Source organism: Anomaloglossus baeobatrachus, chromosome 1 (assembly GCF_048569485.1).
Source record: "Anomaloglossus baeobatrachus isolate aAnoBae1 chromosome 1, aAnoBae1.hap1, whole genome shotgun sequence".
Lineage (NCBI taxonomy): Eukaryota > Metazoa > Chordata > Amphibia > Anura > Aromobatidae > Anomaloglossus > Anomaloglossus baeobatrachus.
Window position 1 is genome coordinate 522511476 of NC_134353.1, and position 13341 is coordinate 522524816.

The window sequence follows — 13341 nt, forward strand, 5'->3', positions numbered from 1 at the left end:
TCCCTTCGCACGGACGTCGCTGCTTTTGTCTCTGCCTGCTCCTATTGTGCCAGGAACAAGACGCCCAAACACCTGCCATATGGCTTTCTTCTGCCTCTGCCCATACCCTCAGTTCCGTGGCAACACATAGCGATGGACTTTATTACGGACTTGCCATTGTCCTCCGGACACACAGTCATATGGGTCGTGGTGGATCGGTTCTCTAAAATGGCTCATTTCGTCCCTATGGCTGGATTGCCCTCTGCTCAGGAACTCGCGGACGCCTATATACATCACATCTTCCGCTTGCATGGCTTTCCATCACACATCGTATCCGATAGAGGAACTCAGTTCACCTCCCGCTTCTGGAGGGCTCTCTGCAAACATCTGGGAGTGACTCTGGACTTTTCATCTGCATACCATCCTCAGTCTAATGGCCAAGTGGAGAGGGTCAATCAAATCTTGACCTCTTTCTTACGTCACTATGTCAACGCCCATCACGACGACTGGTCCACGCTTCTTCCTTGGGCTGAATTCTCCCATAACCACCACATCAGTGAGTCGTCCTCCAGCTCTCCCTTCCATGTTGTTTACGGACTTCAGCCCTCCGTCCCATTGCCTGTATCCCCTTCTTCGGATGTCCCTGCTGCTGATACTGTAGCCCGTGACTTTGCAACCATTTGGGACTCTGTCAAGGCGTCCCTTGGGCGTGCTTCCCTGTGGATGAAAAGACACGCAGACAAGAGACGTCTGGACCCTCCGTGTTTCTCTCCTGGAGATCTAGTCTGGCTTGCATCCAAGTACGTCCGATTGAAGATACCATCCTACAAGCTGGGTCCTCGCTACATCGGGCCGTTTAAAGTCCTCAACAAGATCAATGAGGTCTCCTACAAGCTACAGCTCCCGGCCACGATGAGGATACCCAACTCATTCCACGTCTCCCTGCTCAAGCCGGTTGTCCTGGGTCCCTTCTCCGCTGCTGCCAGTTCGGCTCCTCCACCTATTGCCGATGACGACATCTATGCGGTAAGGGATATCGTGGCCATGAAGACTGTACGGGGTCGACAGTTCTTCCTGGTGGACTGGGCAGGGTATGGTCCTGAGGATAGGTCCTGGGAGCCTCGGGAGAATGTGGGTACTCCGCTGATCCGTGCCTTCCTGTCCCGGTTGCGGGGAGGGGGGCGTGGGGGGGGGGTACTGTCAAGCTCACCGGGTCCCCTGTGCTGCCCTCCGGCTCACCTGTCACGCTCCCCGGCTCCCCCGCCTCGCTTCCCGGTTCCTTGGTCCGGTCACCGCCGCTCCCCGCTCTCCAGCACCCTTTGCCGGCGCGTCCCCAGCGTCCTGGTCCCCGCACCCGGCTTCCGTCGGCTTCACAGCCCCAGCCTGGCCCTGCTGCTTCCTCCTCGCAGCTTCCTGCTCTGGCTTCTGGCACTCGGGCCGCGCGCATGCGCATTAGGGCGCGCGCGCGGTCATTGACCCTTTCTTAAAGGGCCAGCGTCCATTAACAGGAAATGATGCAAAACAGGTACAGGGTATAAAGGGGTTTAATGTCCAAGGGGGCGGGGCCTGATCTTTGTGTTTCTTAAGCTAGGAGTCAGGTCTCCTGGTGTCTCTGTGTATATACTCACCTATCTCTCTTGTAGAGCCGTGCCTGCCTCGCCATCCGGTCCTGACCGAATCCCGAACCCCGAACGCTGTTCATCTGCCATCCTGACAGTCCGTACCATCTCGGATCCCTGCGGTGACCCGTCATCTCGCTCCAAAGGTTCCGGACCCCGCCTGACATCTTCTCGGCTTCCGAACCTGAGCTGCGTCACCCGGACTACCACCAGTGACTCCGTGGTCCCAGGGACTTCTCCGTTATACTCGTGTGCACGGACTGTTCTGCTGCCTATAGTGCTCCAGCTACCGGACCCCTTACCACCATCTAGGAGTTCGGCCCAGTGGATCCACCTCCTGGGTCTGCCCGTCCACCTGGCCCTGACAACATCATCATATGGGCTGTCCCAGATTGTTTAATGGCAAAGTACTTTTAGTGTTGTAAATTTTTTACTTTGCACAAAGTGATACAAATGCCTTAGAACATTCTCTCTCTCTCTCATTATTCTGACATTTGGCAAATATAAATAATTTTGGTTCCTAATTGACGTAAAACAGGAAACGTTTATTCTGATTTCATGTCAGATAGTGAGAAAAACATGCAGATGTGTTTTTTTAGATAGTGTATATAAACTTCTGGTTTCAACTGTAAGATTATTTCAGCACAGGAACCTTTTTTAAACACCTTTAATTGTGGAATTATTGTTGTTCCAAGATATATTGAATAAATTAACTTTAATATTAACTGGTAGTGGGGAAAACCCCTTTAAGAAAGCCCCTTCATCTGTTTATCAGCCACAAAATAGAAGGACATTTGTTCTCTGTAGGATATTTACAAGACTGTTTCAAGAGCATGCAAAAAATCCTGCAGATTGACAAACAGGAAGTTTTTCTTCTAACTACTTTTACTATTCATTTATTTATTCAGTGATTTGACCGTACATTGCTCCTATAAACAAAGCTCAAACTTAAATGATAAGACCAGAAGAGAGGCATGTTAATAAGAAAGCAGCTGTCTACAGTTTTCATGTGGCCTTTTTTTATTCTAGAGACAATTTTCTCTACACTATTTCATTACATATGAAAACATCACACATCCATCGATAGCTGAAAAAAATAAGTTCATCACATAAAGTTTTTCTATATATTTAGCCGACTCCAGATCACACTTCAATAATGCACAAAGGATAATAAGATTCCTGTTGGAATTATTTTTGGGAATCAGTTAGGACATAAGTGACCTAAATAATAAACAATTCCATTGTTATATCAGACAATAGTCGTTTTCTCAAGTTCATCCAACTTACTATATATTGGGGCTACATGTTGCACAGGAACTTGAATCTTGGTGTTTGAGGAGCTCCAAACGACTACTCTGATGCTATTTCAGGACCCTGTTACACATTTTTCTTTAGTGTAGATCTGTAAATTATTCCTGAGCTACATGGTTTCTGCAAGGCATTGCAAAACAAAATGATTGTGCTTTGCCTGCACAAGTTTAGTCTACGTGGCTCCAATAGTAATATAACACCCCTATAAAAAGTTGAGCTGTGGGAGCAAACAGATATTATTATGGTATGATGGTCTTGCATTGAGAAATACACATCTGTTAATAAGATAGGACTGGTGGGAAATTGTGTGTATGTATTTTAACCAACAATACTAGGGATGGGGCAATGGGAGATAAATAAATTATTGTCCATCCTAGAGTCTTCATATTTTGTACACCTCTAATGAGACAACCCCTTCCATTCAAATATTACTATGAGTGTGTAGGGGGTGAGATTAATGAACTAAGTTCACTGTGAATTTGGTAAAGATTATTTGTGTACTCTTATGGTGTGATAGTAAGATTGGACATAAGCCTATTATCCCCTCTACATCCAGTGCAGAATTTACCCAAAATTCTTCACTTTGCTCAGATGATAGTGCTGAGCTCATTACTGGGCCATGCAAACCCCATGCTGCAGACTGTTGGAAAACCTGACCATGTACGCTATATGATTTCATTAGGATTATAAATTCTTGAGGAAACTTAAAGTTTATGTCTATTTAGGGCCCATATGGGCAAATGTTTTATCATGCAAACTGACTAAATACTTAAAGGGGTTGTCCACTAATCCGACAACCTGTTCTCAATCACCATGTTTACCTCCGTTAAAATAACATTGCTTGTAATAACCTCCGGTGCCGGTGTCATTTCCGTCATCACTCGCTCTCTCAGGGTTCACTTGAGATGATATATCATGCAAGCACTGCGACCATTCAGCACTGGCTTCTCTCTCCTCGCCTTCGGATGATCGATGGCTGGCCACTCACTTCCAATTGATGTTTTATATATTAGAAGGTGAGTAGAGGAATGCTGGCAGTGTTTGAGTATCACAACGTTACGTGAGCCTCGGGAGTGAAAGTGCCTACACCATTGTAATGGCACCGGCATGGGCAGTGAGGAAAAGTGTTGTTATTTTAACAGTGGCAAGCATGGTGATTGAGAAGGAATTGTCCGAGTAGTAGACAATGCCTTTAACTGTATTGTGTGGTCTAAATATATTAACCTTGCACTTTTACCTGTGAAGTCTTGGTTTTGTCATTGCCAAGTGCACCCCCCTTTTCCACCGATTTAACTATATATTAACATTATTAGTTAACTTACCACACATTCGTCCTTTCAGTACAGAACCTGGCCTACAGAAGAGAACTGCTCTCCCTTCTTCCAGTGAATTACTATCAGCTATAATCATTTCGGACGAAAAGTGGAAGGCATACAGAGGCTCTTTACGAAGGGTCCTCTTCAGCCTATTCGTTATGGTCTCTAAAGTTTTAAGGAGGCGTTCTTGGTTGTTTGATTCCACTGTGTCATTTTGTCTCTCCGGCAGTGGTACACTGGCTGAAAATACAAATGATAATAAGGTATAAAATTGCTAGACATTAAATGGTGAAGGTTTTTATGTAGAAGACTTATTTAACATTTGGCATTGGTAGGAATAACAATATCACATAATGCTTGGCCAGATGCTCACAAAGTTTAATTAAAGAGAAGTTGAGCATAAAGATGTGTAGTTTAGCATATGACAATATACCACGTGATAGCTTTTCCTTTCAAACAACTGTGAAATATGATATCTTCACACCAAGACAAAGCTATAAAAGCACATTAACTCTAATGGATTTCACTCAACCACCTCCTTCATGTCTAAAAGTTTGAATAACCATATGTTTAGATTCTCCTTTCCTTAAAACTCGAAATTTGTAACACTTGAATAAGAAAAACTATCAAAGCTCAGTGAGACATCTGCCTGACCTCACAAACCCTTTGCTATCCTATGGAAAAGTGCATCACATTGACCATTGATAGTGCTAATTGATATTAAAATGCATGCTGGCACTGAAAAAAAGAAAAAACAAAGAAAATGATATGATAATGAAAACTGAAACATCTGCCAATGACTTTTATATCAAGATTAAAAGTTTTTAAAGGGAACCTAATATGTCCAAAAATTTCTATTTACCTACAGATATAGGGATGATCTGCAGGAAAGTAGCATTTACATCCCGTTCAGCAGACCTACTGGAAATGCGGCTACAGGGAGAAAATTAAATTTTAGCCTTTCTGTAATCACTTTCTTATAGTCACCATAGCAGTGATTACGTCACATCTCACCATACAGTGAGAGCAGCTGTAGTCATTCCTGGCACTTTGATTGACAGCTATCTCTGCACAACCCTGCTGCACACACATGTTGCAGAGTAGTCTTTCTATCATAGTGCTGAGGAATGATTACAGTGCTTTTAATGTACAGTGAAGTTATCAGTAGCTTAGCTACTCGGGGCTGCTGAGCTGGGTGCAGACACGGGCTACCGATGTCAGTGTTCCGGGGTTTCCAGGTTGCTTCTGAATGATTTTGCTCTTGGTTAAAATGGAGTTTCTGTGCTGTGTGACCTACTTCCGGTTCATCTGTATAAAAGTCCGCCCATAAGCTTAGTCTAGTTGCTTGAGTATACTGCTTCCTGTCTGCTTTTGGTCAGCTGCTCTCATTACCTGGTTGCCCTTCTGGATCCTTGTGATTTACCCGGGGCTTCCTGGTCAGGTTGGTCTCAGGTGAACTCCCGGCAGTATTGCTTCTACCAGCGGCTGGACGTCCCAAGTGTATGTAAGTGATACTACCGGATAACTATATTGTGACTGCCTTTCCGGAACTTTACCCGTATCTACTCTTTCTGCTAAAGATATGTTTGGACTTATTGAACTTTGCCAGGACTAATTGATGCCATATTCGTGTGGACCAAAACCAGGGATTTATCACCCGGTCACACCAGTGTGAGGATTTGTGCCACAAACTTTGTTAATTCGGATCTACGTTACCTGGACGGCTTATTTTCTGGACTATATTCGTAAGGACTGTGCTCAGCGACATATACCGTGTTTTTGTTTTTTTTCTGTGTGTTATATACTGGGTACATATTGCTGGCTGTGTATTATATATATTCCTTGCACCAAGAACCCGCTTCTGCTCTTCATTGCCCTAAGCGATAAAAATCCTCAAGTTCATACAATAGTATTACAACTGACTTGGAGGGGCCCACCCGGAACAACTGCCATCCTTAACCATGTTGGTGTGCAAAATGTCAGGTCCTTGATGCAGAGATGTAATGACAATATTGTGCCTTGACACACACAAGAAGTCATAGTCCCGGAACAATGACATCACCACATTGATCCACCCAGGACCTGCGGCTGGACTCGCTGGGGTTAGCCAAGTATATAATGTTTGTTTTTGTATTTTACTGTTGTGTGTGAGCCATTATGTGTGAGGGCTACTAAGAGGGCCCTCATACTTAGCGGGGCTAAGGTGACCCTCATACATAGTGGGGGCTACTAAGGGGAACTTCATACAGAGAGGGGCTACTAAGGGATCCATTGCCTTTATCTGTAGCTGCATGTTATCTTAGACTCTCTTGTATCAGGGTTGGTACTGCAGGATTGGAGAATTGCAGATGTGCTACTGATATTTAGGAAAAGTAAGAGGGTGGATCCAGGCAACTACCGTCTGGTAAGTCTGACATCAGCAGTGTACAAAGTTTTTTGAGGGCATTTTAAGAGATGACATACAACGATATATTTGAGAGAATAATATAATAACTGACAGACAGAATGGATTCATGAAAGATAAGTCATGTCTAACCAACATGTTGGGTTTCTATGAGGAGATATGGGCAAATCTGGATATTGGTAATGCAGCTGATGGGATTTATTTGGACTTTCCAAAGGCATTTGATACTCTACCCCATAATAGCCTTATACTGAAGCTCCAGAAGCAAAGACTAGGGGAACCTATAAGCAAATTAATAAAGAATTGGCTAAAAGATAGGAAACAAAGAGTAGTATGTATGAATGATATGTTCTCAAAATGGGCTATAGTCAACAGTGGGATACCACAGGGATCTGTGCTAGGACCAATTCTTTTTAATCTCTTTATTAATGACCTTGTGGATGGTATTGAAAGTAAAGTGACTTTGCTGACGACACCAAACTATGTAGGATATTAAAAATGGACCTTGATAGTACAATATTACAAAAAGATCTGGATAAGATGTCAGAATGGGCAGATACTTGGCAAATGAGATTTAATGTTGATAAATGTAAAGTAATGCACCTTGGATTAAGTAATCCTATAACTGTGTATACATTAAATGGAAGTAAACTCGGACTATAGAACAGGAGAAGTACTCCGGTATTGTCATTACAAATAAGCTGAGCAGCAGTACTCAATGTCAAGCAGCAGCTGCTAAAGCAAACAAGATTTTAAGGTGTATAAAAAGAGAGATTAGATCCCGTGAGCCCAATGTATTGTTACCCCTCTATAAATCACTTGTAAGGCCACATCTAGAATACGGCATCCAGTTTTGGGCTCCACATTTTAAAAAGGACATACAGAAGTTAGAGTCAGTTCAAAGGTGGATAACTAGACTACTACAAGGAATAGAAGGCCTCCCATATCATGAGAGGTTGAAAAAGTTAGATATGTTTAGCTTACAAAAAAGACTCAGAAGAGATCTCATTTATATGTATAAATACATGTGTGGTCAATACAAGACTGGCACATGACTTATTCCATCAAAAGACAATACTAAGGACCAGGGGGCACTCACTGCAAGTAGAAGAAAAGCAATTCCAGCAGCTAAATATGAAATGGTTATTTACAGTTAGAGCAGTCAGACTGTGCCCACAAAAGGTAGAAATGGCAGATACTATAATGTGTGGCCCAGGGAATGGGGTACTCGGTCCCGGGCACTATATAACTGGGGAATGTCACTTTGGTGGCCGTTGCCTGGTCCTGTGCCCTGGGTGTTTTTTAATGGGCAGTATTTGCAGGGGAAATTAAAGTCATTTGTGTGATGCCACCTGCGGGTTGCAATTAAGATTGTAGAACCGCCGCTGCTGAGTTGATTATCCCCCAGGGCTGGTGGTAATGGCAGCTGTGGTGGTAGGCCCTCCGTACGTAAGGCTGAGCAGGGGAGATATATGATGGCGTAATTAGGGAGACCACACTGTGGGTTGTAGTTAACAGTCTCTACTCACTCTGGACCCTTGGACGGCTGGTTCAGGTTCCTGTATTTCCAGTGCTAGTTGATGACTCGGTTGCTCTGTCCCTAGCATCCTCGGTGTAGTTGAGTCCCCGTAGCGTGGAGCGTTTGGGGCCTGACTGTCCCTTTTTGGTGGCAGTCTCCTTGTCCGTACAGCTGGCAGTGTGGACCCTGTAGGGCTGGTCTGTGTTCCGAACCCTGATCCTTGCTTTACTGCTGGTGCCCCCGGATCTGTGGGTCAGTGAGGTCCGTGAAAGTCCCCTCACTGTGCAGGTATTTGCCAGGCCATCTGAAACTGTCGCCTGACCTAGGGCCCTGTGCCCCATCGGTGCTCTAGTCCCTGTGATACTCGGGTGTACCTGCCCTGGCGACCACTCTCCTGTGCCCCCGAGTCACCATTACACAACCCAGCTCTAGGCACGTCTTTCCACTTTCACTCACTACTACTGAACTGACTGCTGTCCCCTACCACAAGGTTGTCTAGTCCTCTGGTCTGGCTACGCCCTCTAGGTGGCCATCCCCTTGTGTCTGACTAACCAATTACCCCTGGTGTGGAGTGGTAACTAGGATTTTTGGTGTGTCTCGGAGTTGCAGGCACTGATGTTCCAGGTCCCTGGGGGTAGGCCCTGCATCCCCGTTAAGATGCAGTTCCTAGTAGTGCCCTGAGTATCTCAAGGGCGCTACAATAACAGCTTTTAAAAAGGGGCTGGATGATTTCCACAGTAAACATACCATTGTCGATTATAAGTAACTTATTACTTACAGCAAGATGGGCTGCAGTGTGTACATCGCCCTGGCCAAAAACTAGTACTCTAGCAGGATACAGCTAAACCCCCACTAAAGTGGAAGCGTCACAGGTGCAGGAGGAGCAAATCACACACACACTTCCATGGAATGGAGGAGGGCGATTGCTAGATGATAAAACTGCACACTAGTGGCTTGCATAGAGCGCTGTTCACATATGCAGATAACACAGTCACAAACCCGCAGCCTATTAGGTGACGCCCATACTATTAGATCAGGCGGGCTGCCAAGCCGTACCCCACCTGTGTATCATGCACGGACAGACACTCTACAGTGCAAGGCCCAACAGAAAGGGGCCCGGCTGTATCCTGTCCAAAAAAAAAATAAATATGAGGTTTTTGTTGGTATTTATAGCCATAAAAATGTAAGCCTACAACCCGCGTCACGGAACCTCATGCTTGTAGGTCCCTACACTAAATATAAACATAGCAACAAAAAGAGGAAAATATCCTCCAAAAAGCATAGAGCGCTGTTCACATATGCAGATAACACAGTCACAAACCCGCAGCCTATTAGGTGATGCCCATACTATTAGATCAGGTGGTCTGCCAAGCCGTACCCCACCTGTGTATCATGCACGGACAGACACTCTACAGTGCAAGGCCCAACAGAAAGTTGTATTTTTTGAAAGACGCCATTTATTTTTCCATATAGTGTACTGGAAAGGGAAAAAAAATCCAAGTGCTGTGAAATTGAAAAAAAAGTGCAATTCCACAATTGTTTTTGAAGTTTTTTATTTACCATGTTCACTATATGGTAATGTGGCGCCCCTGACCTGGTCAGGCACCACTGAGTACTGCACCCATGCTGGGGACAGTACAATACAGGTAATCCAGAAGGCTGACCGAGGTGTGACTACACAGGCGCATAGTGATCAGGTCTCACACATGTACCTTTGGGAGGACCCCTGGGGATCCCAGGAGGGGGCAAAGCCTTCACCTCCACTTGAGGAGTGGAGGGGGCGAAGCCTCCATCTCCACTCAAGGGGTGTGGTAGAGAGCCTGGTTGCTAGGTGGCGTAGGCAGGCACAAGGGGAAAAGAGAAGGAGGAGAAAACAGTCTGAAGCAGAGTGTGGAGGAGTGAGGAGCATGGAAGTGGAGCTCAGACAGGAGCAGCAGTGCAGGTCCCACGAGTGAGCCAGTTTAGTGTGCAGCTCAGGAAGAGCAGAAGCAGACCCTGGAGCTGTTACAGTCTAACAGCGTCCGCGCAGTGACTACCGACGGGGGAGAACGGTCACCTGGTAGTGCTGCCCGAACACCACACACAGCTGGAGAGAGAGCAGTGTAGTGGAAAGTAAGGAGACTGTCAGGGAGTACCAGGCCCAAACGGGCGGCAGATCCCGATGCGGGGATAGATCCACCTTTCCTTGCTAAAACTGCCGGTGTGGGGCCCTTAAAGCCCACGCCACAACACCACAAAAGCCGCAGCCACGTAGCCACAGTTAGGGCCCATAGTTCACAGGATGCAAGCAGCTGGAGTGATCTGGTCCAGGCGACAAGCAAACGGCAAACAAACGAGGGGAGCAGCTACTTCCCTGGGTGACCCCCATAGGGACTAAAAGTCGGGGTTACCACAAACCACAGAAGGGCTAAGGAAGGCGAGTCGGTAGCCACCCTCATCAGTCAGCCTGAAGGATACCTGGTTCCAGCCTGGTTCATCCCAGCTACGCCCGGGTTACTCACCCTGCCATCAACAGTGAGTAAAACCCCTGAAAGACATTCTGCTTGTGTGGAGTTATTCTGCGCCTTGTGGTTCTACACACCTACACAGGGCCCTGGGGCTTGCCTCACTCTCAGGAGGCTATTACAACTGGCTGCACCCACCATCAGCCCCAGGCATCCCTTAACCTGCAGTGGCGGTCCCCACTGACTGCAATTCTGAGAGTGGCGTCACGACAATCCTAAAAGAAGATCTCCTACCTGTGACAAGATCCAGCTACGTGGAGTCCCTGAATGTAATGCACCGACACAACACTGGTGGGGCTTCACATCTGGCGTCACGAACAGGATAAGGACTAGACCTGTTCAGACAGGTGACCATGTGCCTGGGCGGTCCGCTTGAAAAATTGGAAGCGCCGCCATATTGCCACCATGAAAAGCGCGCTGAAAAACAACAGCAGCCCGCGCTGGGAGAAGTTACCGCCCACGAAGAGGTGTGGCTACCCGGAGATCCCCTGCAGAGTCCTGACCTCGCAAGTGAAGAGAGCGGAGGCGTTCAGAGACGTCGGGACAGAAAGGGAGCCAGAAGCCTGCTGCTGGAAGAGGCAGAGCAGAAACTGAAGAGCCTGCAACTGGAGGCAGCAACGAGTCCGCTGCTGGGAAATCGTGCAGAAGAAGGCGCAGAGGAAATGGCGTCTGAACGCAGAGGCCCAGAACCAGGCTCCGCTGCCTGGTGGTATCGGGAGCTTGCCCAGTTCTGCGACCGACTGGAGACCCGGGTCGTAGAGCAGATCAGAGAGGAACGCACGGAGCTTCTGGAGATGGCTGCAGCGGTTCAGGCCTACGAGGGGAGAGCTACGCGACGAGTGCCAGACCGAGCGGCGACGACTCAGACCCCGATGGTGCCACCGATGGGTGAGTCCAGTGTTGCCCCTGCGAGCGCGAGTGCCCCGACCCCTGCTGCCACGCCCGCGGTCCCTGAAGAGGCGCCCGGCGCGGCGACGCTGGACCAGGCCGCAGCAGCGATGCCCTGCCCGGCCCGCCAAGACCCCACCGCAGCAGCGATGCCTTGCCCGGCCCGCAAAGATCCGGCTGCCGCCGCGACCCTCATCCATGCCGCAGGTGTGACGCTGACCCAGGCCGCCGCCATGATAGGCCCGGCCCGCCAAGACCCCACCGCAGCAGCGACGCCCGTCCGCGCCGCAAGTGAGGTGCTGGACCAGGCCGCAGCCACGCCAGGTGCGGCCCGCCAAGCTCCGATCGCTGCAGCGACGCCCAGCCCAGCCTGCATAGATCCCATCGCAGCTGCGACGCCAATCCAGGCCGCCGCAGCGATGCCCTGCCCGGCCCGCCAAGAACCGGCCACAGTAGCGATGCCCGCTAAGACTCCAGCTGCGACCCTGATTGAAACTGCAACGCTGATCCAGGCCGCCGCCATGCAGGGCGTGGCCCGCCAAGACCAGGCCGCCGCCATGTCAGGCGCGGCCCGCCAAGACCAGGCCGCCGCCATGTCAGGCGCGGCCCGCCAAGACCAGGCCGCCGCCATGTCAGGCGCGGCCCGCCAAGACAAGAATGTACCACTGTTTACCCCGGCCTGCAAGGCCAGAGCAGACACCGCTCCCCAGTCTAAGGAAGTCCCTGCTAGGAAGTCCCTGATAGGAGAGGACCCCGAATACTGGAAGCTGAAGGCTGACCTAGAGGCCCAGTTCCCACAAGAGATGGTGGATCGGTATCTGCTCCCTCCGCACACCCCCAAGGCGACTTCTGCAGCAACCACGCCAAAGAGTCCCCAGCCCGGGCCTGCTGATGACCACCCATCCCCGGCGCTGCCACAACAGGAGTGCTCCGAAGAACTAAGGGGGAGAGGAGGCCAGGAAGCTGAGGAGCTGACCCCGGAGCCATCAGCAGTGGATCCATGCCCAGAGCCAGAGATGCTGCCGTATTCCCGCTGGGATGAAGAGGAAGAGTTGCCTAGAAACCTCACCTGGGGGCCTGCAGGCAGTGAAGTAACAGCCCAGCAGAACCCAGCCCGTAGGACACGGCGCCGTAGCAGAACCAAGCTTTCCCCTGCACCGCAGTCTCCAGAGCAGAAAGACGAAGTCATGGCCAGAGACTTGGAAGAGAAACGGTTCCTGAGAAGGGCCAAATCCCAGGTTAGAGGTCCACTTTGTCGTGGTGTAGTAGAGGATTTCAGTTTGAAGAGTGGATATGGTTTCATAGTAGCTCCTGGTATAAAAGAAGGCATATTTGTGAATAGAAGGGATGTTAGAGCCCATTTGCCCAGAGGACATCCGGGAAGGAACTTACAGATGGGAGATACAGTGGAATTCACAATGCATCAGGGAGAAAGAGGATGGTATGCACTTGACGTTACGCCATGTACCAGAGATTCCTATAGCAACCCAGTTGTCTCCATACTACAAGAAAAAGAAACAGATACAGAAGAAGAAAGGAAAGATAAAGGACCCACTGATGAGACTACCTCCGATGATGAGAGAAATGAAGAAAACAACAGGTGCCGCAGCCCTACAGGCCCAAGCCCTGGTAAGGAGGAATCTATGTAAAGTAAAGAAAGAAGTACAGCAAGTTACAGTTTTGACCAGTTTGCAACGTTTATAAGTTTAAGCATGTGCCCACATAAACTAATGTGAGAAACCCATGAACCTTAAGGCTATGAACTGGCTATAGCCACAAACTCTCGCAGTGTAAATAGTTA

General features: G+C 48.4%; 1 protein-coding gene across 1 annotated transcript in view; it reads right to left on the reverse strand.

Moving 5' to 3' along the window:
- SVEP1 (sushi, von Willebrand factor type A, EGF and pentraxin domain containing 1) overlaps positions 1 to 13341 on the reverse strand; it is a 570842-nt gene that overhangs the window by 313396 nt on the left and 244105 nt on the right. Inside the window, exon 16 of the mRNA XM_075316174.1 lies at positions 4232 to 4465. Within this exon, the coding sequence (XP_075172289.1) occupies positions 4232 to 4465 (234 nt within the window). The remainder of the gene's footprint in view (positions 1 to 4231; positions 4466 to 13341) is intronic.